Source organism: Equus asinus, chromosome 16, assembly GCF_041296235.1.
Source record: "Equus asinus isolate D_3611 breed Donkey chromosome 16, EquAss-T2T_v2, whole genome shotgun sequence".
NCBI classification, from domain to species: Eukaryota; Metazoa; Chordata; class Mammalia; order Perissodactyla; family Equidae; genus Equus; species Equus asinus.
This window is the reverse complement of record NC_091805.1, coordinates 41,757,327-41,783,531: the sequence shown is the minus strand read 5'-3', so window position 1 is coordinate 41,783,531 and position 26,205 is coordinate 41,757,327. Positions and strand designations below refer to the sequence as shown.

Below are 26,205 nucleotides of genomic sequence, written 5' to 3'. Positions count from 1 at the left end.
GCAAAAGAATGGAATTCAGCACTCAGGTTCTTTTTTGATCCCTGTCCAAGATGCACCAAAACACTTCATAATTACATGGCAGCTGTTTAGCATTACAATGTATACTCCTTAAGACAACATTTTAGTCTTTTGGGAAACTGGCTAATCTCAAACTGACCAGGCTCAAATTCATAGGTATGATGCACTAGCCCAATTCAGGATAGTATTTTTCAATAAGACTAATGCTTGAGATTGGAGTACACCAACTAATCTATTGTCATAATTCCTTTTATTTTTGGAACGAAAATTTTCTTAACTAATGTCTGGTGAAAATGTACAAGAACTTCCTGTGCTTTTATAGTATTTACCCTGAATCTGAGCTTTCCTCTTCCTAATCAGGTGATTTTAACAGCAGAGGTGTCTGGAGGAAGCCATGGAGGAAGAATCTTCAGATCCTCAGATTTTGCAAAGAACTTTGTTCAGACCAATCTCCCTTTCCACCCCCTCACTCAGATGATGTACAGCCCTCAGAACTCGGATCATCTTCTCGCCCTCAGCACTGACGTAAGTCTAGTGGAGGAGCTTGTCTTGCCTTTTGCATTGTTATAGTCTCAAAATATACTGTCTGAAAAGGACCCTATAGGCTTTAGTATTGGACTGCTGTCTAGTGGCTTCTTACAACATAAAGTATGTATTTTTTGCACTTTTTTCCTATTTGGTAAAGTGCACAATTTTCATGGACTATCTATTCCAGAAGAGTATAATGTCTAGTTGTTAATACAGTTTTTTTAATAATAGATTAGAAAACAGTTTACTGTAGTCATCCTTGTGCTGCAAGGGACAGCACAGATTGTCAGGCTCCTCATGTTGTGATTGTTCCTTTCCTATGGCCAAACCACGTCTTTCTAATTGTTTCTTTTTTCTTAGTTCCTCAGTATATAAAGCATCTTGATTTCTGTCTTTGACACTCATGTATTGAATAGCCAGAGTCTTCAATCCTGGCGCCCCCTACCACATTCCTATATTTTCCCCGGAAACCAGTGTCCCTCCCAAGCCTTGCAACTGACATCTGAAAGTTCCCTGAGGAGCATGTTTGGCCTTCCTTTCCTGCAGAACCAGTCTCCTTTATCATGGATGTTAAGGGCCGAAATGGCTGAGTTGCTAGACTGTGATAATTATAATTATACTTTGTGTTTATATGGCTCTCTCTCATCTTATTTGTTAGAGTGTGGTCTACTGACCAGCAACATCAGATAGAAACCCCTGGGAGGCTGATTTAAGATGCAATTCCCGATTCAGATATAATAAGGGAATGATTTTTGGTTGTGAGGTGGCTGGTATTTTTAACAAGCTCCCCAGCTAAGCCCGCTGCACAGTATAATTTGAGAGCTGTTCTGGTGACAGAAACAGGATCATCAAATGTGAACAAGTCAGGCTGGGCAAAGAGAGGATGAAGGGCACTGGAAGAGAAGTCTGGGTCCTGGGCCTTCTGTGGGCAGATCTTTGAGCAGAGATAAGGCAGGAGGGATCAAGGAGGTCAGAGTTCAGCTTAGCCAAAAGAGGCTACAGGAAGGAGACTAGCCTGCTGGGTAAGCTTCAGATCTTAGAACAATAATTCCTGGAAGTTGACCTCCAGCAGCTTGAGCTGAAGGCCCTTCAAGGGAGCAAAGAGACCCCACAGGAATGGAGAAAACCATGGATTCTTTGACCACCTCATCTTCATTACTAAGTATCTTAAACAGACTATCCTCAGGAAGAGCTAGGCACAAAGTGCTTCTATGCTTGAAATTTCTTCCAATTAAGGGTAAGTTTGAAGTCCAAATACTCCAAGTGGAGAAGATGGACCAATTTGCACTAGTGTCAAAGTGGTGACATTAGACTCTTTCCTGTCTTTCTAAGTGGAATTAGGCGAGTTAGAAATGCTGGGAAGTGAACATTACCAGAGGAGGAAAAGTTAAAGAAAGGAGATGGTGGATGAGAGTGGGAGCACTGAAGGTGAATTCTGCCTAGATCAGCCCCATTTAATTTCCCCTGTACCAGGACATCTCTGTCACGCTGCCACTGAATCTGAGCCCAGAAGGCTCGTGTTGCCAATGTAACTGACATTGTCAGTCTTTATCTTATTAAGTCTCTTCTGTTTTTGAAAGTATTGACCAATCTCTTCTTTTAAAAACTCTGCTTGCTTGGCTTCTGTCACATTCCCTGTGATTCTTTCCTACCTTCTAACCATTCCTTCTTGGTCTCTTTCTTAAACTCCTTCCAACCTACCCTTAAATCCCTGCAGCTTACTTCCCTCTGAGCAATCTCTTCCACTCCACTCTTACCATTTTAACTACCGCTTATGATGTGTGAGATTCTCAGATCCTTCCCTCTGGCCCTGGCTTCCTCCTAGGACTTCATATTCCTCTTTTGCTGCCCCCTGGATGTCTCTAGCTAGATGTCCCACAAACTCGTTCTGAGACTGACTTCTTCCTTTCTCTTCCTCAGACATGCTCTTCTTTTCTTAATCCTTATACTAGCTGAAGATTCCACAGTGCATCTTATCCCTTAACCAGAATCCTGGAATGATCGACTTCGACACACACACACACACTCCATCCGGCCTTACAGGATGAGTCATCCAGTCCTGCTGAGTCCAGCGTCTGAATTCCTCCTGAGCCTCTTCCCCGCAGCCGTGGTTTAGGGCCTCAGTCAGTCTTAATGAACTAATGTGTTGATTAGTCACTCCTCTTCCTGCTTCTAGTTTGGGCCCTCTGAAATTCATCTTTCCATTGTCATCCAAGTATTCCACCTGAAAAAGTAGAACTGACCAATCATTTCCCTGCTTAGAGCACCTTCCTTCTTGGAGTACCTCATATAAGATAAAGACCAGATTCCTCAGCATGGCGTAGAAGGAGGGCTCTCATGAGCTGGTCCTCACCTTTCTCCTTACCATTTGCTACCCCTCTCTTCACCTTTGAATGCTCCATCGACCTCTAAAGGCTTTTAGCTCCCTGCACCCACTGCAGTGATCTGTCACCTCTCTGCCTTAGTCTATCTTTGTGCAATAACATCTCAGCCCCCCCATTTGCCTTCTTTTGCTTACACTGCTCATTATTTAAGACTCAGTTCAGCTGTCTTCCTCACAAGCCATCTCTGATGCAGTGTCCCTCCCCTCCCTACTCTTACCCTAGAGACCCTGTTTCCATAACACTTGCCACATGGTATCAAACTTTCTTCTTTTCTGTACCACTTGTTACACACTGTGAGCTTAAGCAGAGAGTGTCTTATTTGTCCTCTTATCCCTAGTGCAACGTTTGGTACAGTGCCTGGCACATAGTAGGCACTTTATAAGCATTTGTTATTCTGAACTTCCAAAACCCCAAAGGGGCCCCCATAACTGTGTGTGTGTCTGTAGAGCTCAGGCAGCTTGAATGGAACTTGAGTGTGTGTTTTTACTGTTCTGAATGGTTAGATATGAATTATTAAAGGTCATACAAGCAGCTGCACAGGATAAAGCTGGAATTCTGATAAGTCATTTATAATCTTTCAGAATGGCCTGTGGGTGTCCAAGAATTTTGGGGGAAAATGGGAAGAAATCCACAAAGCAGTGTGTTTGGCCAAATGGTGAGTAACAGAAGACTCCATCTGTGCAGAGCCCTCCACCTTTCCTGACAGTGCTGCCAGAAGTCACATGAATAAATATTGAGCACTTGCTCTGGGCCAAGTACTCTTCAGGGTACCGTAAAGGATACGAGAGAGGGGTATGACACAGACCTTGACCTGGGAAAGAAGACTTAGTCTCACTGAATGTTAGAATGTAAAGTATAAAACAAGGCACATGACTGAGTAGCTGCTGTCTGCAAAAGGTCTATTCTCCATAAATGGTCAGAACAATTGGAACAGCATGAAATACAGCTTTGATCTGGGGACTTACGTACTTCCCTTTGCCCAGATTTACACTCCTTCATATAGACGTCCATTTAAGTGTTGTGGAATGTAGTGAGGAATCAGGAAGAAAGCCCAAAGAGCTCACACTGTCCGTGCGCCAAACTCATTCAGTGCTCTCGGTGGGACCCCTGCCAGGTACCTGCTTACAGATGACGTAGTGGAGGCGGCTCTTACTTAGGAGTCAAGTCATCTTGGTTCTGACCTGGCTTTGCTGCTCGTCAGTGGCTTAACCTCTCTCTGCTTCAGTTTTTTCCTTCTGTGAAAGGAGATTTGTCTGGGGAATTTGTGGGATGGTTAAGCAAGAATTGAATTAAGAGCCTTTATACCTCCAGAATTCTGATTCGGTTCAGACCCTTGTTTAGAGCCTCTTTCTTCTTTCTCGTTGACTAATTTCAGCCAGTTTGTTAATCTAGTTTCCCAGTTTGTAGTAGATTGCTGCCAGAGGTGGGATATGTGAGTGCTAACGACAAGCAGATGCCAGCATGAGAGCCCGCTGCCCGAGGGCTGCGTGCAGGCAGGAGAACTACAAGAACAGGCGAAAAGTGAGAGAACTTGGGAGGATGAAGTGGTCTGGCGCTAGATAGAGGGAGCACACATGCCTCAGCAGCTTCTGATGGGCGTGCCGGGTTATGGGTCCGCACAGTTCATGTTCACGATGATGACCTCTAATCCCAAGGAAGAGATTAATATTCAAAGTCCTCTGCTTAGGGAGTCAGGGAAACGTGTAATGTAGACAGTGCCGAACATGTCAACCAAGATTAGCTAAAATATAAAGAAATGTTGCTTAAATAAAGTGGGCCTTTTCCAGACAATGCTGGTTAAATGAGGTTTTCACAGCACCACTGTGTACACATGCCACATCTGCTGTCATTTTATGTATTTTAGTGAATTGTGTTTGTACCTTATATGGTCCCTTCAGGAAGGAAGGAATTTTTAAAGTAAGTTAACAAGTTATTTCACTCCTGATGGACCTAAACTATGTAAGCTGTGTTCAAATAAGACTGCAGTAATTTTGATTATTAAAATTCATCTTTACACACGTGTATCAGGTCACCACGATGTACATTTCAAATACCATACAATTTTGTCAATTTTCCTTCACTAGAGTAAAAAGAAACAAACAAAAAACCCATCTTTAAAGCTAAAAAATTATTTTAAAATAGTATTTTATCTTGTGTCCTATACAAGTTTTTTTACCTTTTGTAACTCATTTCTTTGTTTAGTGTCTAAATATAAGATAAATGTGTGACTGATAACTGTTTACTCACCTTTTAGATCTTTGATTTCTAGGAATTTACAGCGTAAAGTTCTGAAAGAACCTGTTCAGACGCAGCACCTTTGCTGGTGCTAGTGTCTAAGTGCTCTCAGGTCTGAATCTAGTTCCCTGCCAACTCCCTTTCCAAGTTACAAGTTAAATAATTCAACCTCTGACCTAGTTGTCTATTCAAATGAAAGAACTAAATTATTTAGCTTCTGCACAGCCCTGAACTAGGTTCTGAGGGGAAATGTGAAACTTAGTACCTGCCCTGAAGGAGCCAGTCGTGTAGTAGGAGGGATAAGGCATACATTGTGCAGTCAGAATAACTAAACAGGAGATGGGGGAGTGCCAGCTGGCTGAGGCCGGGTGGCGCACTGCTCCAGAACAGGCTTTCTCAACCTCGTCAGCACCAAGGACATTTGGATCAGATAATTCTTTGTTGTGGAGCTGCCCTGTGCATTGTAGTGTGTTTAGCAGCATCCCTGGCCTCCATCCACTAGATGCTAGTAACACATGTCCCTTGGGGAGCAGAATCACCCCTAGTTGAGAACCACTGCTCTACAAGTTTGCAGCAGAGAAGCTTTCCAGTTGGGGTGACAGGGAAGCTTCAGGGAAGAGCCAGATTTTAAGCTGGAGCCTGAAGATTGGGAGGGTAAGATTTGCTTACATAAGGGAAAAGCATTTTAAGAAGGAAACAGTATGAGCAAAAGCAAGAGGCAGATTTGGAGAGTGTAAGGAGATCAGTTTGACCGGCCAGAAGCATTCGCATAAAGCAGTGGTGGACTGTGGAAAATGCCTGGGGCCAGGCGGGGGGCTGCCTTGCCTGGCGAGGCTGTGAGAGAGGCAGAGGCATAGCATCCGAGAAGGCTGTTTCAGCCAGTGCCTGTGGAGGCTTGTCAGACTTGCTGGGGGCTTTGTCACTACACTTGGCACAATCCATTAGCAGTCTTGAACCACATCTTCTCCCTGTCTTTGCCTCATTGTAGGGGATCAGAGAACACCATCTTCTTTACCACCCATGTGAACGGCTCCTGCAGTAAGTATGTCTTAGTCCCAGAAAAGAGTGTCCTGCTGTCCACTCATAGTAGAATATTCTGGCTTCTAAGAGGTAGAAACATCAAAGATCCTTCCATTCTCCAGTAATTTCAGTAGCTAAAGATAGTGGTTAATGATTTTTCATATCTTGAAAGTACAACCAAATTATTATATTGTGCCTAGAACAAATAAAAATGCTGGCTGTACATGGAGACAGTATATTTAATTTTAGCAATGTATTTACATAAAATAAATATTAGGCTACAAGCAGTAACAAATTGAAATGAATAGTGATTTCTGCAAAAGTGCGTGGACTGTGTTTGTGTTGGTGGAAGCCGTTGACTTCCCAGTCAGTGACACTCTCGAAGCAGAGAGCAAAATCTTTCGTTTATTCATTCAGCAAATGCATTTCATTTATTCGTTCATTCACTTGAGCACCGGCTATAGTATGCAAAACCCTGTTCTGAGGGTGGAGAGAACAAGACACCCAAGTGTCTTCCGTTCAAGTGGGGATGTTGGGTGATCAACAAGAAAACCAAAACTCAAACAAGACAGCTTAAAATAGAATAAGATAATTTCAACGATGTCCTAAAGAAAGTAAAGCAGGATGCTTGTGGCTTTGATATTTTTATGCAACACTGTATTGGAATTAAGTAAATTCTTTCTTTCTTTTTTTTTTTGAAATATGAAGTTGTTTTATTAAAAATGGACTTGTGAGTTAAGTCATTCAGTAATAATTCTTGAGATTGTTAGTACATTTTATTCTAGTATACCTTACATTTTACTTTTTTTTATTGAGTTCATAATAGTTAAAATCAATGTGAGATTTCAGTTGTACATTATTTCTTGACTGTCACCAATAAGTGCTCCCCTTCACTCCCTGTGCCCCGCCACCCCACTCCCCTGGTAAACACTGAACTGTTTTCTTTGTCCAGGTACTTGTTTATGTTTCACATATGTAAACTCTTTCTGTCCAGTGTAAAACCTCACATGGATAAAATAAAACCTAGATGTGAATTTCCTATGTCTAATGCCATATCACATTTATACTGTCACTTGATTGATGTGCATAGGATTAAAAATCCTAATTTAGCTATAAAATTAAGAACAATTCTAAAACAGTTGTTCTGAACTAGAGGCTCTCTGGTCAGGGAAATTTTAATTAATATTTTGTCTTGTTTAAGAAGCTGACCTTGGGGCCCTGGAATTATGGAGAACTTCAGACTTTGGGAAAAGCTTCAAAACCATTGGTGTGAAAATCTACTCGTTTGGTCTTGGGGGACGTTTCCTTTTTGCCTCTGTGATGGCTGATAAGGTGAGTGTTTACCTCTTTTCTTTGGGTTGTGATATTTCTGTAAATATGCCTCACATAGATCCCTTTTACTACTTGTACTGGCAGAGTTTCCTGCCTTTTTGCAAGATTTAGTGTCACTGTAAGATTTGAGGATGCCTCTTTTATAGAGGTTGGTTGACTCCTCTGCCCTTTGGCCTGTTGTCACCACATGAATTCTGGTATCTGTTTTGGGATATGTAGACCCAGTGTTTGGGCTTTACTCAGATGTGGATAACTGAAAAAAGCAATCCACTTGCTCATTATCCAATAATAGTAATAATAGTGATAGATAACGTTAATTGAGTACCTAGTTATACTAGGTACAACTATTCTTGGTCCCAGGAATATAGCAGTGAACAAAACAGATGAATGTCCTGCTCTCAGAGCCTATATTGAAGTAGTGAGATAGATCCTAAACTAAGACATATGATGTAACATTAGGTAGCGATTAAAGCTATGAAGAAATATAAAGCAGAGTAAGGAAATGGAAAGTGACGGGAATTGGAGCAGAGCTGTTTTAGATGTGGTGGTTTGGCTAGGCTCTCTGGGACCTGACTTAAGGGAGAGCATAGCTGTCTGGACATCTCGGCTGAGGAAGTGGTAAGTGCAGAGACCCTCAGACTGGAGCGTGCTTGAAATATTGAAAAAAAGTGAGAAGGGCAGCATGGCTGGAGCACAGAGAAGCACTGAAGACAGGGAGCAAGTGGCCAGGTCACACAGCACCTTTGTAGCTCATGATTAAGTCTTTGGCTTTTGTTCTTGGTGTGTTGGGAAGCTGTGAAAGGGTTGTGACAGGGGAATGACATAATTTGGCTTCTCTTTTGACAGAATAGTTGTGTGCAGAATAGCCTGACGGGGTAGGAGTGGAAGCAGCAAGAGCAGCTGGGAGGCTGTTGGAGTGGTGAGAGAGATGGTGGGTTGGACGAGGCTGTTAGCAGTGGATGAGGGGAGAAGTGGTAAGATTGTGGGTAGATTTTTGAACATATTGCCAACAGGAATGGCTGATGGATTAGATGTGGGTTGTGAGAGAATGAGAGGAACCAAGGATAGCTTTAGAGTCTTTGGCCTGAGCAACTGGGCGAATGGAGGTGCCGTTTACTAAGATGGCAAAGGCACCAGGAGAAGCAGGTTCGTGGAAGGAAAATCAAGAATTCAGTTTTGGGTATGAGGTGCCTATTAGACAGATATCTAAGTGGAAATGTCAAGTAAGCATTTGGGTGTATGAATCTCCCAAAATTACTTGGTCTTTAAAGCCATGTGACTAGATGATATCTTCTGGAAGAATGAGTAGGTAGAGAAGAGGTGGGAGGACTGAGGACGCTCTGAAGCACCCCAATGCCTAAAGGTTCGGAAGAGGTGGAGAACCCAGCAAAGAAGACTGAGAAGGGGAGACCAGTGAGGTAGGGGGAGTAGGACAGTGTGATGTCACGAAAGCCAAGTGAAAAAAGTGTTGCAAGAAGGAGGAAGTAATCAGCTATTTTAAACTCAGTTGATCTCAGTTGAGTTGGCTGAGTTCTGAGAATTATCCAAGGAGTTAGTGACCTTGACAAAAGCAGTTTCTTTGGAGTACTGCGGTTAAAGATTGATTAGAGTGAGTTCAGAGAGAATTGGAGATGGGGAAGTAGACACAGTAACTATAGATAACTCCCTCAGCAATTTTGTAATAATCCTCCCAACAACCCTATGAGCTAATACTGTTATCTCAGTTTTTATTTGAGGAAATTGAGTAACATGCCAAGGGTCATGCAGGGGTGGAACCCTGGCGGGAGTCAGGCTGTCTGATCCAGAGGTAGCCTCTGTTTTGTCGCCTCCTACACTGTGCTGCTACCATCTACAAAATTTAAATTCTAGTGTGTACTTTTGAACTCCAGTTTCTGCCTATAACAGAGTAAGATTGGAAGGAAACATCTAGATATGAATTAGAAAAATAAGTTAAATGTACTTGTCACTGAACTTTAAAGAGTATTTAATGTAAGGAGGCTCTGAGACTAATTCTTATGCCCTGGCTAAATGTGTCTAGTAGCTGTTTTAAACTATTTATCAGAGAGTAGGTGTTAATTGCCTGCTTAACAGACTCCTTTTAACAGCTAAATACTCCCTGATCACCTTCCTTATATTAATTTCTGACTCTCCTTGGCCTCTTCCCAGCCTCTGCAGGTTCCCTTCCTTATGGCTGTTCTGAGAGACTTCCTTAAAGAGGAGGCGGGTCCCATCCTGACTTCCCCTGTAATCTCTCAAGCCAGATATCATCTCCATTTTCTAGACCCTTAATTATCTGATTCTTTGGATTATCCCAGGACTATCTCAAAGGGACCAAACTTTTATGCAGCAGTCATCATTTTAAGAATTATCTGAGCAAGCATATGCAAATGGTTATAAAGCCAAACTAATGATGGTCCCATCAAACCCTTAGCTCTCTTGAAGGAAATTGAAATGTCAGAGGTTGGGAGGATGATATCTTATAGGGCCATACCAGAATGAAGAAACCAAAGAGGAAGTCAAGATAGCCTTCCTTAAAATAGAAGGGATTGTTCCATTGCCTGGAACTTTGCTAGAGGTTAGAAATTGCTTTGGTAATTGGTACTGGGACTTTTCATTTACCACAGTTGTACCCAGTGAGGAAAGGGATAATGATACTTATAATTATTAATAATAATGTTCCTATTCGTGTCCCTGCACATGGCATCTTGACAGAAAATTAAAAAGGTAAATATTGGCATTTGTTCCAGGATACAACAAGAAGGATTCATGTGTCAACAGATCAAGGGGACACATGGAGCATGGCCCAGCTCCCCTCTGTGGGGCAGGAACAATTCTATTCTATTCTAGCAGCCAATGATGACATGGTGTTCATGCATGTAGATGAGCCTGGAGGTAAGAGCTTTTTAGTGGCCCACCCTTGAGATTTAAGCATAGAGATTTAAGCATGGAGATGCAAGCTTCAAGCCCTACTTTGAGTAGCTTTCCTTCTTAAATGTCAATTTTTCCTCTTATCCTAGGAATTTATTAGTGTCCCACTGCGTACTCTGTCTTAGCAATAATATGTAGCCTCTGTTTAAAAGGCACTTGTTTTGACATTCTAATATGGTTTATGTGTATGTTCAAGTGTTCTAGAGCAATGCTGCTCAAAAAATGGTCTGAAGACTGGTACTGATTTGCAAGCTATTTGTTACCAAATGAATACAGAAAGCAAGAGCAGATGTTTAGAAACTCTTACAGACATTTGGCAAAGTAATTTTATCTGTATTAAATCTAATTGAAAAGTTGAAGATTATATTTTGTCTTTTGTATTTTATTTTTCTAGTGATTAATTTTTATTATATTTTACAAAAGCATTGGTTTGTGACATAATGGAAATATAAACATTGATTTTTCACCACAGATAGTTTGAGAAGCATTGTTCTGGTGTATAAAGGTTTAGAGATGCGTATGATATGAATCTAAATACAGTGTCTCTGCCACCAAAATGTGTCAGGGAAGAGCTTTTCTGTAGCTTCAGATTAATTCATTTAACAAACTCAGCATCTGCCATATTCCAAACACTAAGCTGGGTATTAGAATTAAAGATGGACACGAAGAGCTTGAGTATCAAACCTCAGGTCTGTGTCTACATCACGAAGAGAGACAGTTGGCTAATGTGTGCCATCAGTCAGTCATGTGCATGGTTAGACTGTTGTTTTCTCTCTGTTCCCCCCCAAAACTTAGTGTTTTTGTTTGTTTGCCTATTTCAGATACCGGATTTGGCACAATCTTTACCTCAGACGATCGAGGCATTGTATATTCCAAGTCCTTGGACCGACATCTCTACACCACCACGGGTGGTGAGACGGACTTTACCAATGTGACCTCCCTCCGCGGGGTCTATATAACAAGTGTGCTCTCTGAAGGTGAGTCTTGGCACAGCTGTTCTTCAGCTGAACATACTGGGAGTTGAGGCCTTTGGGGAGACTGATGGTCCTGCCCACTCAGTAATGCTGCTTTCCTGGCCAACAGGCCAACCCATGTGAATTCTGGCTATTTTAAATAAGTTACGGCAAATAAAACTAAGAAAGAACAAAGCAACAGCAGGTAGAAAGAAAGATTTTTTGGGTGCTGCGTTGTTTAGTTTATAGAAGAAGTCTTCTCTATTGGGAGGTTCAGGCCTACAGGAAGGAGCTGGGTTTGAGCCCCTTCCTCTTTCCTCCTTGTGGAGAGGGTTCCTCTTGTGTTCCTCTCAGTGGTTCTGCAGAGCTCACCTTTGCTAAGGCCCAGTTACACAGATAAACGCGTCACTCTGAAGTACAAAGACTCTTAAGGTTTTGTTTATGTATTTATTTTTTGGTAGGAGCTGGGGAACGTGTGTTTTTATTTTGTAGAGACCTTGCAGTCTACGAGGTCCTAAGTGCTCTTGGCCCCCTCTTTCCTCCCTAACCTCACCTCCAACGCTTCTCTCCTCCGCTCTCGTCACTCAGCCCTCTGCCAGCCCATAAACGCGCCAGGTGCACACACTCATGGTTTGGAGATTTGCACTGACTGTTCTCTCTGTTTCCCCAGATATCTGCCAGGCTGACACCTTCCTCCTTTCCATCTTTGCTCATATGTTGCTTTCTGAATGAGTCCTGCCCTGACTGCCATATTTTAAATTTCAGTCTGCCCTCCCCAGCTCACACACACACACTCAGTTTCCCTGTAACCATGCAAGTTTTTTCCACAGCACTTATTTTCTAACCTACTGTGTAATTTACCTATTTACAATGTCTGGCGTTTGTCTGTCTCACCCTGGTAGAATGTGTACTTCACAAAGTTTTTTTCTGTTTTGTTCACTCATATATTTCCAGAAGCTTACAACAGTTTTCACATAGTGGGCATGCAGTAAATATTTATTAAATAAACGAATTTTCCATCATTTGCTTTCTAGATTTTCCTTGGAAAATTCAAAGTGTGTTATTTCTGAATTTAAACCTGCAACAGTTTGTATCGTTGAAAACAGAGAATGGGGAAGAGACATGAGAAAAAAAAGAAAATATATAAGAGGGATAGGATCTGGAGTAGTGGAAGGACAAAAATTAGGAGTTATTAATTGACTAATGCAGAGACATTCAAATCTTGAGATTCCCTGAAACAAGCCCGGTACCATGGCCTTGTCTCAGTGAGGATTAGGAGGCCTTCCCAGGGTAGACTTTGCTTCCAAGGCCAGGAAGCAGGGGAAGAGAATGGACGTCAGCCTGTCTGTGTTGGCAAGGAGATAAAAGGTGTGTTTTTCCAAAAGTGTCAGATGATTTCTGGAATCAGTTGGGTCCTGTTCAGGTGGGAGGCCTTCCTCCAATATCATATTTGGAGTGCTGCTCAGTTACTCACCCCACGAAGCCGTTTTGTTGGATGTTAGAAGCTTGTGGGACTCCAGGGTTCTAATGGTGTTAAGTAAGCTCAGTTAGGAGAGGGTTGTGCAATGATAAACTGAATTTAATAGGGTGCTTCCAATGTATCAGGCTGAATATCACTCTTGTCCCATTCAGATAATTCTGTCCAGACTATGATCACTTTTGACCAAGGAGGAAGGTGGAAGCACCTGAGGAAGCCTGAAAACAGTGAATGCGATGCTACAGCCAAAAACAAGAAGGAGGTTGGTTTTACGCCAGTTGTCATATGTATTTGGAGCGAAGCAGCCATTCTGTTCTCTTGTCAGTGCCAGGCCTTTGAATAAAGAACTTTTGTACTTGATTAGGGTCCACAGCTAAAGGTGGAAAGTTTGGAAACGAGAGTAATGAAATTAACTTAGAATGTAGGAAATAGAAACTGCTAAAAAAGACCAAAATACTGTGAATTATTTGTCTTTTAAAGAAAAACAAAACTGAAGGCTAACAATGTGTGTTTTATCAAACTGCTGAATGAAAGCAGAATGGATAGAGGGGCCGGTGGTGAGTTGGGAGTCAGCCTGGCAGCTTTGAGACTTTAGGAATTCTGCAAAAAGCCATCGTCCAGCTGTTCTTGAGCCATGCAGAGCCGTGCTGGCCAGAATCAAGAGGAGGGGAACTCGGCCTTCTCTTCCCCCCTGCCTGTGCTCCGCACGGCAGGTGGGTGTGGGTGGTGACCCGGCGGTGCCCATGCAAGCGTGAGCCAACCCCTCTGAAGAGAGACTGAGAGCTGGAAACACAGGTGCTGCTCCAGGAGACCCCAGCTTCCAGGAGTGACAGGTGTTGACAGGCAAGAAAAAAAGAAAAGCAAAACAAGCTTTGTGTCTGACACTTATAGAATTTGAGAGGGGCTTAGGGGAACACTGGGAGTTTTCTTCAAAAACTGATAGTGCTGGTAGTTCCCTTGCTCTCCTCAGGATCTGCACTCTGCTGTTCTAGGCTGGGCTTTTTGTTCTAAGAACCTCAGACAGTGTGAGATCAAGTGCACCTACGCCACCCCCAATGTGCTGTCTCCCTCCTCTCGGCTCATAAGTGCTGTTGAGTCTCTCTCCCTCCTGCCCCCTCCCCCAGCCCTCTGCCCTGGCCTTGCCCTGCCCCTGCCCTCCTCACCTCAAGCCTGGGCAGGTACGGTGGCCTCCTTACTGACTTTGTGCTCACTTTCGCACTCCCCTGTCTGTCCCTCCTCAACACTCTTCCTGCTCCCCCTTTGCCTGTGACTGGCCTGTGCCTCTGACCTGGTGAACGAAGGGCCTCTCCTCCCCTTTCGGGCTCTCTTCTGCCTTTACATTGTTGTTCCCCATTCTATCACGGACACACTGCTTGTCGTAACCCTTGCTGCTCCCTGAGTGCTCTGCCCCTGTGGCCTGCACGTGGTCTTCCTGGGGTGTTCCTGAGGAAGTGGAGCCTGTCTCCCCACGCCTCATTCATTAGGATCAGTGGAAATCCTAGCCATCCTCAGTGCCATCTTCAGTTAGAGCTAATCTTTCGTCTTTGTTTCACTAATAGTTTGCTTGAACCTCTTTCTTTATTGTGGTAAAATATACATGACATAAAATTAACATTTCACCCTCTTTTAAAGAACTAACTTTCAGTCTGATTTATACCTTAACTAGTTTCTGGGAAATATTTCTTAAAGACAAGACTGAATCTTATTTTGAATCACCACCACCTCTTTTATAGTATCTGAAATATGTCAGGCATTCATCAAGTTTATTTGTGTGGGATCATTCTTTAAATATTGATCAGAGGCTTTGATGTAGTACAGGAATAAAATAAACTGACAGATTACATATGAGAAAGTAATTGCATAATTTGCTTCCAAATATACTAATGCATTTTAGAATCAAGACTATCCCACTGAGCCTATAACTCAACAACAAAAAAACAAATAACCCAAATTAAAAATGGGCAAAGGACTTGAAGACATCTCTCTAAAGAAAATATACAGATGGCCGATAAGCATATAAAAAGATGCTTGACATCACTAATTAGAGAAATGCAGATCAAAACCACAGCAAGAGATCACCTGACACCCGTTAGGAGGGCTACTATAAAAAAAGAAAACCCGAAATAAGAAGTGTTGGTGAGGCTGTGGAGAAATTGGAACCCTTTTGCACTGTTGGTGGGAATGAAAAATGGTGTAGCCTTTGTGGAAAACAGATGGTGGTTCCTCAAAAAAAATTAAACATAGAACTACCGTGTGATCCAGCAATTCCACTTCTGTGTATATAGGCAAAAGAATTGAAAGCGAGGTCTCAAAGAGATAGTTGCACACCACGTTCATAGCAGGAGCATTCACAGTAGCCAAAAGGTGGAAGCAAGCTAAGTGTCCATCGACAGATGAATGCATAGGCAAAGCATGGTATATACATACAATGGAATAATATTCAGCCTTAAAAAGGGAGGAAATTCTGATGCATGCTACAATGTGGATGAACCTTAAGGACATCATGTGAAGTGAAGTAAGCAAGACACAAAAGGACAAATACTGTGTGGTTCCACTTATATGAGTTACCCAGAGTAGTCTAACTCAGAGACAGAAAGTAGAGTGGTGGTTGCCAGAGTCTAGGGGGAGGGTGGAATGGGGAGCTATTGTTTAATGGGTATAGAGTTTCCGTTTTGCATGATGAAAAAGTTCTGGAGATGGACGGTGGTGATGGTTACACAACAGTGTGAATGTAATTAACATTACAGAACTGTACACTTAAAAATGATTAAGTTGGTAAATTTTGTGGTGTGTTTATTTTCCATAATTTAAAAAAAAGGGTTATCCCACTAAGGTCTGGGTTAAGTTCAAAGCTTTATTAGAAGGCTCTGTGACATGAGTGAAATATTACACCTTTGGTTTTAATCTAAGCTTTGGTTTCTTTTCACAGTGCAGCCTTCATATTCACGCTTCCTACAGCATCTCCCAGAAACTAAATGTTCCAATGGCCCCCCTCTCAGAGCCTAATGCCATCGGCATAGTCATCGCCCACGGTAAGCACCCTCCACTCCCCTCCACAGGAAGAAGTAGCTTAGCACACGAAAACTCACTTATATCCTTGAACCTATAAGAAAACCACCGTATGTGGCTTTTACCATCCTTTGTAGAATTTCTTGCATGATAATGGTACTGTGAGTTTTTCATAGACTCCCATCAGAGAGAGCAACATGCCTTCTCCCTTTCCCAAATTTTCAGTGGCGTTTTTTTTCCTTTTGCAAGAAGCATGATGGGGGTCTGTGCCCGCGGCCGAGTGGTTAAGTTCATGTGCTCTGCTTCGGCGGCCCAGGGTTTTGCCAGTTCAGATCCTGGGCACGGACATGGCTGCTCATCAGGCCATGCTGACGCGGCATCCCACATAGCACAACCAGAAGAACCCACAACTAAAAATACACAGCTGTGTACCGGGGGGCTTTGGGGAAGAAGAAGAAGGAAAAAAGAAGAAGAAGAAGATTGGCAACAGATGTTAGCTCAGGTGCCAATCTTTTAAAAAAATAAAAGCATGATGGGAAATAATCAGAACAAGTTCATTCAAAACTATTCTCCTGGCAGTAAATCCTCTCCGTTTCATTTGTGCTGATTTGTACTGACGAGGTGGTGGATTGTGTTGCAGGGAGCGTGGGGGATGCCATCTCAGTGATGATCCCAGATGTGTACATCTCAGATGATGGGGGTTACTCCTGGGCGAGGATGCTGGAAGGACCCCACTATTACACCATCCTGGATTCCGGAGGCATCATCGTGGCCATTGAGCACAGCAGCCATCCTATCAATGTGATTAAGTATGCATGAGCTCAGCTCCACCCAGTGTCTGCAGAGAGGGCAGCTGGGGGTTGTTCTTCGGTTTGTTGGGGGAAGTTACTGAACCTGATTCATGTTTGTGCATTCTGCAGAACTTTGGGGAAGGTTCTTGAAGGGATTGCAGTTAGAGAAATTCAGATAAATGGCTTTGCTTTTTCCTCTGACTCCCTCTACCTAACACTTTTTGTCACTTTTTAAAAATATTCTTTCTCTCCACAAGAATGTTATGGAAGCATGTAAGCACCCTGGATGGGAAATGACATACAAGTTCTTATAAAATAATTTCTGTTCTTTTATTTAGATGGTAGGTCACTACCCTACCTTTCCTTTGAAAGAATTTTTATAAAGGGATTTTCTTCCTTACTCTCTGAATGAATCCCCTTTCCCTACCCTGTTAACATTAAAAATTAATGTTAGTAAGCCATCACCTAAATATATGAGGGTCTTTCTCTGGTTTGGGATCAAACAGCCAGAGTGGTTTCCTGATATTCCCGTAAATGTTGATCCTCTGTCATGATCTTTGTCTAATTTGGTTTCAGGTTTTCCACAGATGAAGGTCAGTGCTGGCAAACCTACATGTTCACCAGGGAGCCCATCTACTTTACTGGCCTAGCTTCAGAGCCTGGCGCCAGGTCCATGAACATCAGCATTTGGGGTTTCACGGAATCTTTCCTGACTCGCCAGTGGGTCTCCTACACCATTGATTTTAAAGATATCCTTGAAAGGAGCTGTGAGTGTCTCCTTTGACCTTTTCTACCAGAAACTTGTAAGCCTATTTTCCTAAATAACCAATTCAGTTTAATTTCGTTTCACTGGAGTAAGAAAATACATTTGAAGGATTGAAGGATGTTCCATGTGGGTAATCAGGCAATGGGATGCTTTCAGAAAAACAGCTTCCCTCTTTGGACTATCTCTGTCCAAGAGAAAGAAAATGAGGGCCACATATGTAATTTAAATTATTCTATCAGCTACATTATGAAAGAGGTGAACTTAATTTTAATAATTATCTCCATATATACAAAAATTATCATTACACCATGTAAGCAATATTAAAAAATCATTAATGAAATATTTTATTTTTTTTTTCTTCTAAGTCTTCAGAATCCAGCGTCTATTTTACGCTTACCCGTATGGTAAATCTCAGTTCAGACCGTCACAGGTGGCGAAGGCTGTCACGTAGGACAGTATAGCTTTGCACTGTTAGAGCTAAGTTACATCCTATGAGACTTTTTCTGATTGTGAGGATAATGCATGCCTGTGGTAGTCTAAAATTATTTCATAACATTTCAGGGTTTTTCACCCTTGATTACAGCAGAACTGTAAAGAGGAAAGTGTGTTGCAAAGAGCATCTGATTGTGTCACTTACAAAATGTTGAAGTGAGGAAGTTTTCATGACAAGAGTTTTGGCTTGAATGTCAGTCACAGGTGAGGCTCTGGAAGAGCTGCTGGGCAGGCGTGAAGCCCACACTGGCCATTTCAGCCTTCTGTGGCTTCAGACTAGAAGCCGTGTTAAAGACCCAGAAAATGGCTTCAGAAAAGGAGTTAAAATGTTGGTTGCAAGGTGTTCCTAAAGAATCACAAGCAAACCCAGGCCCGAGTACCGAAGATGTTGACATTGTACTGAAAATATTGAGAAGAAAAGAAAAAACTGGAGAAAAAGTGACCACCCTGTGACCTGTAGTTACTTGTTGGCGTAATATGACAAAAAAACCTAAGGTTTTAGATGCTTTGGCTGAGCTTCAATCGTGACTTCTGTTACACTCTATGATGGATCATTTCCTTAGAATGTTAATTCAGTGACTCCTGGAAGAAGCCAAAGCACTCGGTTTGGACCTTACTTTTTTACAAGATGTTTAAATATGACTTGATACTGGAGAGTCATTATTATCTCAATTCATTGAATAGGCTGTAAAGGATCCAGCTTACGAGTTTTCCCCTCGGCAGGCAGCTCTGCAGTTATCCCTAACGTCTAACGTCATTAAAAGGTTTAAGCACCTGCTGTTTAACAAGCTCTGTGCTGCTCTCCATATCCTGAAGGATGAAACCCTAATCCACAGTCTTTAGGCCATGAGTCATTTTTCCAGGAGCGGGTGATAGAATATACTAAGCCAGGTTGACTGTCATCACCAGTCTTCATTTGAGAGCCAGTCGACTAGAGTGAAAAGTCTAGAAAGAGAATGTTTTCCCTTCTATTTGAAGCAAACTAACTCATAGTGAAATTGAACCCACGTGTTTGACTGATTGGTATCTTGTCCTAAAGGAAAACATCTGGTTTCTTACCTCGGCCAGCTCCTGCTGAGGACACGGGTGTACAAGACACGCAGATGGAAGGAACCCTAGAGGTCCTCCATCCAGTTTCCCACTTTGAAACAAATAAGGATTTTCCTAGTACTCAGATGAGTGGTGAGATGCAAAGAATCCTCCTTTGGCATGAGGGAATGCCAGTTACCGGTGGGCTCCAACTAGGGTAACTTGTGTTCGCAATTCTAAAATGAGGCAAAAGGTTGAGTCAGACATCCCCGCTTTCCCTCTCCTTGTTCTTCCTATAGCCTGGCAGCTGCCGCATGTGCGTGGGTTCTGTGCTGTGCAGTTTCCTGAACAGCCTGTCTTTCCTTTAGGTGAAGAGAAGGACTATACCATATGGCTGGCTCACTCCACAGACCCTGGAGATTATGGAAATGGCTGCATTCTAGGCTATAAAGAACAGTATCTCCGGCTGCGCAAGTCATCCGTCTGTCAGAATGGTCGGGACTACGTAGTGACCAAGCAGCCCTCCGTCTGTGCCTGCTCCCTGGAGGACTTCCTCTGGTATCAGCATCCCTCACATCCCCGTCAGCCCCTCCCCTGCTGGACGAGGGGAAAGACAGTTGTCTTATAGGACTAAAAATATTTAAATCCTTTTCTTCTCCAAGAGTGGAGAACTGCTGCTTCTTATTAACAAAATTGAAGCACAGAGAAAGGGAAGCCAAGTTGTTAATAATTGAACAGGTAATATTATCGTATCAGACAGTCAGTTTTTGGGCAGAACCAGCAACAGCCCCCAGAAATCCTGACTTGGCGATTGTGGGAAGGAGAGGGGCATATAAGGAGGAAGACGATTAAAAAATAGAGAAAGATGATAGGACAAAAACATCAAGAAAAGGGGTGCAGGAGCTAAGAGGAAATTGGACTTTAGTGAAGAGCCTGACGGCCTGAGTTCAGCAGGTGGTGCACTAGGTTTTGAGTCGTCTGCAAAACTGAAGGCAGAGAGGGTACGGTTCTGTCCTGAGATACGGAGTGACGTTAGTGTGTTTATGGTCCATCTGTCCCATCAAGGTTTAGAGGCCATCAACGTGGACTCCCTAGAATCCAGGCTTAAGGGTTAGTTGCTGGCTGGCGTGGGATTAGTTGATTATACAAGTACACAGAGTCCCTTGGTAGCCTAAGCGAGGTAACTGAGGGCAAATAAGAGGAACTGATTCACACCACAGGTAGGATCTTCTGGAACTCGTCACCTACAAAAGGTACTGACAGGAGGAAAAAATGGATCCTAAAGAATTTGGAAAAGAAGGCAGGCAGTCATGTCCTCCCTCGCCATATTCTCTCAAACTGCAGGTGGCAGAGAAGACTGCAATGAGTGAACCCCAAGTCTGGCCCAGTGTGGTTCCTCCTGTGTGGCTCATGTCTGTGTGTGGAATGGCCAGGGTTCTCCCTGCTGATTCCACAGGGAAAATTTCCCTCAGATCATTTGGGTGCTACCGGAGGGCTCGGGCTGGTTGATACTGTGGAACTCCACAGGGCTCTCTCCCATCCTTCGCTGCACACAGGCGAGGCTCTTCATTCCCTGAGCTGCTCCTGTTTTCCAGACATGCTGTGCTGCTTCAGAGCTCCATGCCATTGCACATGCTGCTTCCTCTGCCTAGAACGGCTTTCCACATTCCCTCTTTGACCCCACACCTGGTGACTTCCTACTTGGCCTTTAATACTGAGCTCAGATGTCACCTCTTTAAAGCCTTCCCCGGTTTTCCGTCATCTAGGCTCCCACAGTACCCCTATTATAGCATTTCCAGTGTTTTAATTGTTGCGTGTGGGTTTGGTTCCCCCGTTAAACTCTAGACTCCTTGAGGTCATATTCTATTTCGTAATCGTGTAGTAGTAATGACAGCACCTGATGTTTACTCAGCACTTACTCTGTACTAGGCACTGTCCTAAGCAATTTACACTTAACCACAGCAGCCCTGTGAGATAGGTACTGTTGCCATTTCCATTCACAAAGGGAGAAATGAAAGTACAGAGAGGTTGTGACTAATGTGCTCGTGGTCACTCAGCCAGGAAGAGGTAGAGCTGGATGTGGACCTCGTGGTTCAGCTCCAGAGCCCGCACACGGTACCACATGTGCTTGAGAAATGTGTACTTTGTGAGCGGGGAGGGTGCTTCCCCTGAGATTTTGGACTGAATACCTAAAATTTTACCAGAAGTTTCCCCCTGCTATTGGAGGGGTAGTGTCTTCATCTTTTGCTCTTCCTACCCTCTCCCCTAAATATTTGTCAGAAACATATTAAAGTACAAGCAGGATCTATATATTCCCCAAATATTCCTTGAAGACTTGCTGTGCACAGGGCAGTGCAAAGTGGTAGTGGAAGTCTTTATAGATTCTCCTGGTAAGATGCACACAGTTATGTTGTGAAACGAGGTGGTAAGTGGCTGAGGGTTTAGAGAAAGGAGAGACTGTTCCATTGAGCGCTGCAAGGAGGTGGGTCCAGGAAGGCTTTGTTGAGGAGGTGGCACTCAAGCTGAGCCCTGAGAGCTGTAGGACTTGACTGTGCACATCTGGGAAGAAGCAGGTCATTAAAGCCAGCGGACGGGTGTGAGCATAGACACCCAACGGCGTGATGGGGAAGGGCGGGGCTGGAAGATAGGCCATGAGGGGAAGTCACAGTAGTCACAATAAAGAAGTAAGTGGGGTCCAGGTGGGGGTGCTCAGGCTAAATTTTCAACCTAGATGATGGGAAGGAAATTCACGTCACAGACAAACATAAGGAAATGATAGGAGAGGCTGGCACGAAGGAGAACTGATGGGTTTTGAATGTTATATTTATCTGAGGTTCTGTCAGCAAATTTACGTGGTGATGTTCAGCGGATATTTGGAAATGTAGGATTAAAGTTCAAGAGAGGTGAAACCTGGAAGTTTTAGTTGCAACCACACATAGCTAAGCTTACAAAAGGAGAGCAGATACAAAGTGAGACTGAATTGTAGGACCTTGGAAAACATCTGCATTTATGGGTTAGGAAGAAAGAAGAGCAAGCAGTGACCAGAGAAACAGACGAGTGCAGCCTTGCAGGGCCAAGGTGGGTAGGAGCACGATGGTGTGTCAAAGGTCAAGGTGAATGAGAACAGGGAGGACTCCCCTGGGCTGGGTAACTAGTGAGCCCTCGGGAGCCTCAGACATTCATTTTCAGGGTTGCATAGGGAGGTGAAGCCAAAATGCACAAAATAAAAAGTAAATGTGTAAAATAGAACAAGTAAAAAACACACTTTTAAGAAATTTGGCCAGTAAGGGAGAGGAGGATGGAGGAGACGGTTAGGTGCAGGCTAAGGAGAAGCCACCAGGTAACTGGGACTGATGGTCCCTCCCATGCTGTCAATGGAGCAAGGTCGCAGGGCGGTAGTCAGAATGGGGCCAAGGATGCTCATGTCGGGGGTCAGCCTTGGAGAGGTGGCAGCATGTTATTTCTTTGGGGAAAACAGAGAAAGGAGAGCAGATGGCTGGCACTGTGGAGAGATGGGATAGAATGGAGGCAGGGACCATCTAAGAAGCTGAGAGGGTCAGAAATGGGGGAGGCAGGAAAGGTTTTACATACACCCCGTGGTACACCTCCATGGGGTACAACATAAGAATGAGTTATTTGGAGGTTAATGGAAGAATTGCTGGGTGTCCCTGAGTTTAGATCTGTTGCCGCTGCCACTATTTCTCTGTGTCTTAGTTGCAAGAGTCCTCACTCCATGGCAGGCTGCAGCCATTCCTGTCCCTGAGCCTGAGCTGTCTGTGCAGGGCTCCCAGCCTTGGGGCCCCTAGCTACTAAGGCCACCAGGCTTAATCCATAAGCTGTTTTCCCCTAGTTAATCCCTTTCCATGTCTGTTTTCCTAAATGGACCTTCTTTCTAGATAGCACAGGCCTTCCTGAGCTGCTCTCTGGCAACCCAAGACTGGACTAGTAACCACCCACTGCCCCACATGCTTGCTAGTTGCTTACTGTCTTTCAACAACTTTGAAAGGTACTTTATTGGCTGACTCTTGCAGTGATTTTGGCTACTTCCGTCCAGAAAATGACTCCAACTGTGTGGAACAGCCAGAACTGAAGGGCCACGACCTGGAGTTTTGTCTGTATGGAAGAAAAGAGCACCTGACAACCAACGGGTGAGATGGTTTTTCTCCCTTACCCTGACAAAGGAGTTGCCACTGTTCAGAGTGAAAAGCTGCTTGTCTCCACACAGAGATCTGAGCAATATTTCAGAATGCTCTAAAAAAACACTGTCCAATAGAACTTTCTGTGATGATGGAAATGTTCTGTGATCTGTGTCTGATACAGTAGCTGCTAGCCTTGCAGGGCTATTGACACTAGTGCAACTGAGGAACTGAATTAATTTTAATTATTTTAAGTTGAAATAGCCACTATCCCATTTTTGTACCACATTTAACGTTTTTCCCAGGTCACAGTTCTTGCTCGCAGTCTCTTAAGGTGGAAAGCGGGCATGTCTTGCAGCAAGGCCAGAGATGCTTTGTCTGTTCAAGGCCAAAACTACATAAAATATCGCCAAAACATCCCTGTGGATCTTCCCAAGGCCTGAAAGATAATATAAGGACAAGAAGCTTTTCTGCAGCTTTTCAAATCTTATTTTCAGGAAATAGACAGGAATCCGAGAGTACATCCTTGTGTTCTGTTAACAAATTTTCTCTGCCTTTCAGGTACCGGAAAATTCCAGGAGATAAATGCCAAGGTGGAGTGAATCCAGTTCGAGAAGTAAAAGACTTGAAAAAGAAATGCACAAGCAACTTTTTGAGTCCAGAAAAGCAGGTATGGGGGCTGGCCCCATGGCCGAGTGGTTAAGTTCGAGCCTTCTGCTGCAGGCAGCCCGGTGTTTCGTCGGTTCGAATCCTGGGCGCAGACATGGCACTGCTCATCGAGCCATGCTGAGGCGGCATCCCACATGCCACAACTAGAAGGATCCACAACTAAGAATATACAACTATGTACCGGGGGGCTTTGGGGAGAAAAAGGAAAAAATAAAATCTTTAAAAAAAAAAAAAGAAAGAAAAGCAGGTATGTTAAAGTAGATCTGGTTTAGTTACAAGTGGGGTTTCATGTTCTGCCAGGAATAGTCAAAGTTACAACATCAGGAGTTTTATTGCTGAATACAAAGTGGCCACACTACTTCTGTCGACTTCCCTTTGCACAGGAAACTGTTAGGATGGTCACGTAACCCAGTGATAAGCTCATCTGCTGAAAACTTTTTTCTTGGGGAAAAAACGGTATTCCATAAAGTCCTTCCAAGTCTTAGAAGCATAGAGTTGAGGAAATTTCTGAGGCTTGGAGTCATTTAAGAAAAAGACTCAAGAAGTTTGGCTGTAAAGGGCTGGAGTTTTGCACGTGTGGAAGAGAGGAGCACTGGGCCATAGGTAGGGTGCGTCTCTGTGCCGTCATGCCAAGTGTATTCAGAATGAAAGACTGAGCTGTGGGGATAATGGGCTGGTTTTTATTTGGAAGTGAGTTATGGGGCTGATTACAGGTGTGGAACTGAACTCTGGCTGGGATTTGGTGAGGAGGAAACCTCTCGACAAAGAAGCCCTGGACTGGCAGTGGGACTGGGGGCAGTAAACAGTGGGCCCCCGCTTCCTAATCTGTAGACTGAGAGGTGGACAGTCTGCAGTTCTCTCCTCTCTAACCTTCTAAGGGGTGAGGGCCTGACAGGGGATGGGATTAAGAAGGCAGTGAGAGGGGCCAGCCTTATGGCCGAGTGGTTAAGTTCACGTGCTCTGCTTCAGCAGCCCAGGGTTTCGCTGGTTCGGATCCTGGGCGCGGACATGGCACCGCTGATCAGTCCACGTTGAGGCGGTGTCCCACAGAGCACAACCAGAAGGACCCACAACTAAATATACAACTATGTACCATGGGGGCTTTGGGGAGAAAAAGGGAAAAATAAAAATCTTAAAAAAAAAAAAGGCAGTGGGAGAAGAATGTGTGGGTGTGTGTACTTGTCGAGGGACAGGTTCCTCCTTCTTTGCACCCCACCCTGTGCTCCTGGTGGCTGTCCTCGGAGTGTTTGTGTGTGTAACTGCACAGGACTCCCACTCACGGGGACACAACTTGTCCCAGAACCCAGCTCCGCCATCCCTTGGATACACTGAAAACACACACTCCCCATCTCCCACCCTGAGGTAGGTAGGTCACACTCAGAGGGTGATATGAAAAAGCTTATTTATAAAAACATGCCAAAAATTAAGTTAAAAGAATAAATCTTGGTGTCATATGATGGCCTGCCTGATACAGCATTGGCACAGCTTCTTCCCAGGCAATGGCCCTGTTCTTGATTCGTTCAGCCCACTATTAGCATAGTCTCCCTTTCCTGCTCCAGAGCTTATAACAGTGGTAGTGGGGACAGTCACAATGACCATTTGATCTGCGGAGTTGCCAAGACTTCCAGTGTACCTTTGACATCGAAGCCCCTGAGATTGCAGCATTCTGATGGCTTCAGGGCAGTTAAAGTTCTGGTTAGCCTCTGCCAGCTGTGGTATTCTCCTGGTCACATCGAGATGGTTTGTCTTGAGGGGTTAGAAAAGTATCATCAAGTCCCTGGCTACTGCACAGCATTCACAGAGAAATGAGGGGAATGAGCAACCTCTTTGAATTCAGTCTTGGAATATGCATGCCCACAATTTTTTGTTTTTGTTTTAATTTATCAAGAATTCCAAGTCAAATTCTGTTCCAATTATCCTGGCCACTGTGGGATTGATGCTGGTCACAGTCGTAGCAGGAGTGCTCATTGTGAAGAAATACGTCTGTGGGGGAAGGTAAGGACATGGAGGCCAGTCAAAGGTACTGAATTTAACCCAGAAAGTCAGCTAAGGGCATGTGGTTGAGTCTGCCCTTGGCAAAAACTAGCTCGTTGAAGCGATGTTCCTGAAACATCAGGCCCAGATCTTCTCAGGTCTTATGTTTTCCATATGCCAGCTGTGGGCTGTGCTTCCTATATGCGTGACTCACTCTGTGAGCATATAAAACTCGGAAAATCCTCAGTCCTGTAAGAAATGCACCCCTGCTCACACTCGAGGGCTAACAGAGGTGTCCATCCCCAGGTTCCTGGTGCATCGATACTCAGTGCTACAGCAGCACGCAGAGGCCAACGGTGTGGATGGAGTGGATGCTTTGGATACAGCCCCCCACACTAATAAAAGTGGTTATCATGATGACTCAGATGAGGTGAGACTGTCTCTTCTTGAGGGGTGGCCCAGAA

The 26,205-nt window shown here is 43.8% G+C and overlaps 1 protein-coding gene across 3 annotated transcripts in view; it reads left to right on the top strand.

Moving 5' to 3' along the window:
- The window catches only part of SORT1 (sortilin 1), a 61,845-nt gene that overhangs the window by 30,819 nt on the left and 4,821 nt on the right, over window positions 1-26,205 (top strand). For 2 of the 3 annotated variants that reach the window (XM_044749396.2, XM_070486972.1), the window contains exons 5-19: window positions 379-543; window positions 3,512-3,585; window positions 6,154-6,203; window positions 7,387-7,517; window positions 10,265-10,409; window positions 11,267-11,422; window positions 13,031-13,137; window positions 15,805-15,907; window positions 16,525-16,693; window positions 17,252-17,442; window positions 19,331-19,520; window positions 22,994-23,110; window positions 23,660-23,768; window positions 25,656-25,762; window positions 26,048-26,171. In XM_044749396.2, the coding sequence (XP_044605331.1) occupies window positions 379-543; window positions 3,512-3,585; window positions 6,154-6,203; window positions 7,387-7,517; window positions 10,265-10,409; window positions 11,267-11,422; window positions 13,031-13,137; window positions 15,805-15,907; window positions 16,525-16,693; window positions 17,252-17,442; window positions 19,331-19,520; window positions 22,994-23,110; window positions 23,660-23,768; window positions 25,656-25,762; window positions 26,048-26,171 (1,938 nt within the window). The remainder of the gene's footprint in view (window positions 1-378; window positions 544-3,511; window positions 3,586-6,153; window positions 6,204-7,386; window positions 7,518-10,264; window positions 10,410-11,266; window positions 11,423-13,030; window positions 13,138-15,804; window positions 15,908-16,524; window positions 16,694-17,251; window positions 17,443-19,330; window positions 19,521-22,993; window positions 23,111-23,659; window positions 23,769-25,655; window positions 25,763-26,047; window positions 26,172-26,205) is intronic. The other variant, XM_044749397.2, reaches the window with a different exon arrangement.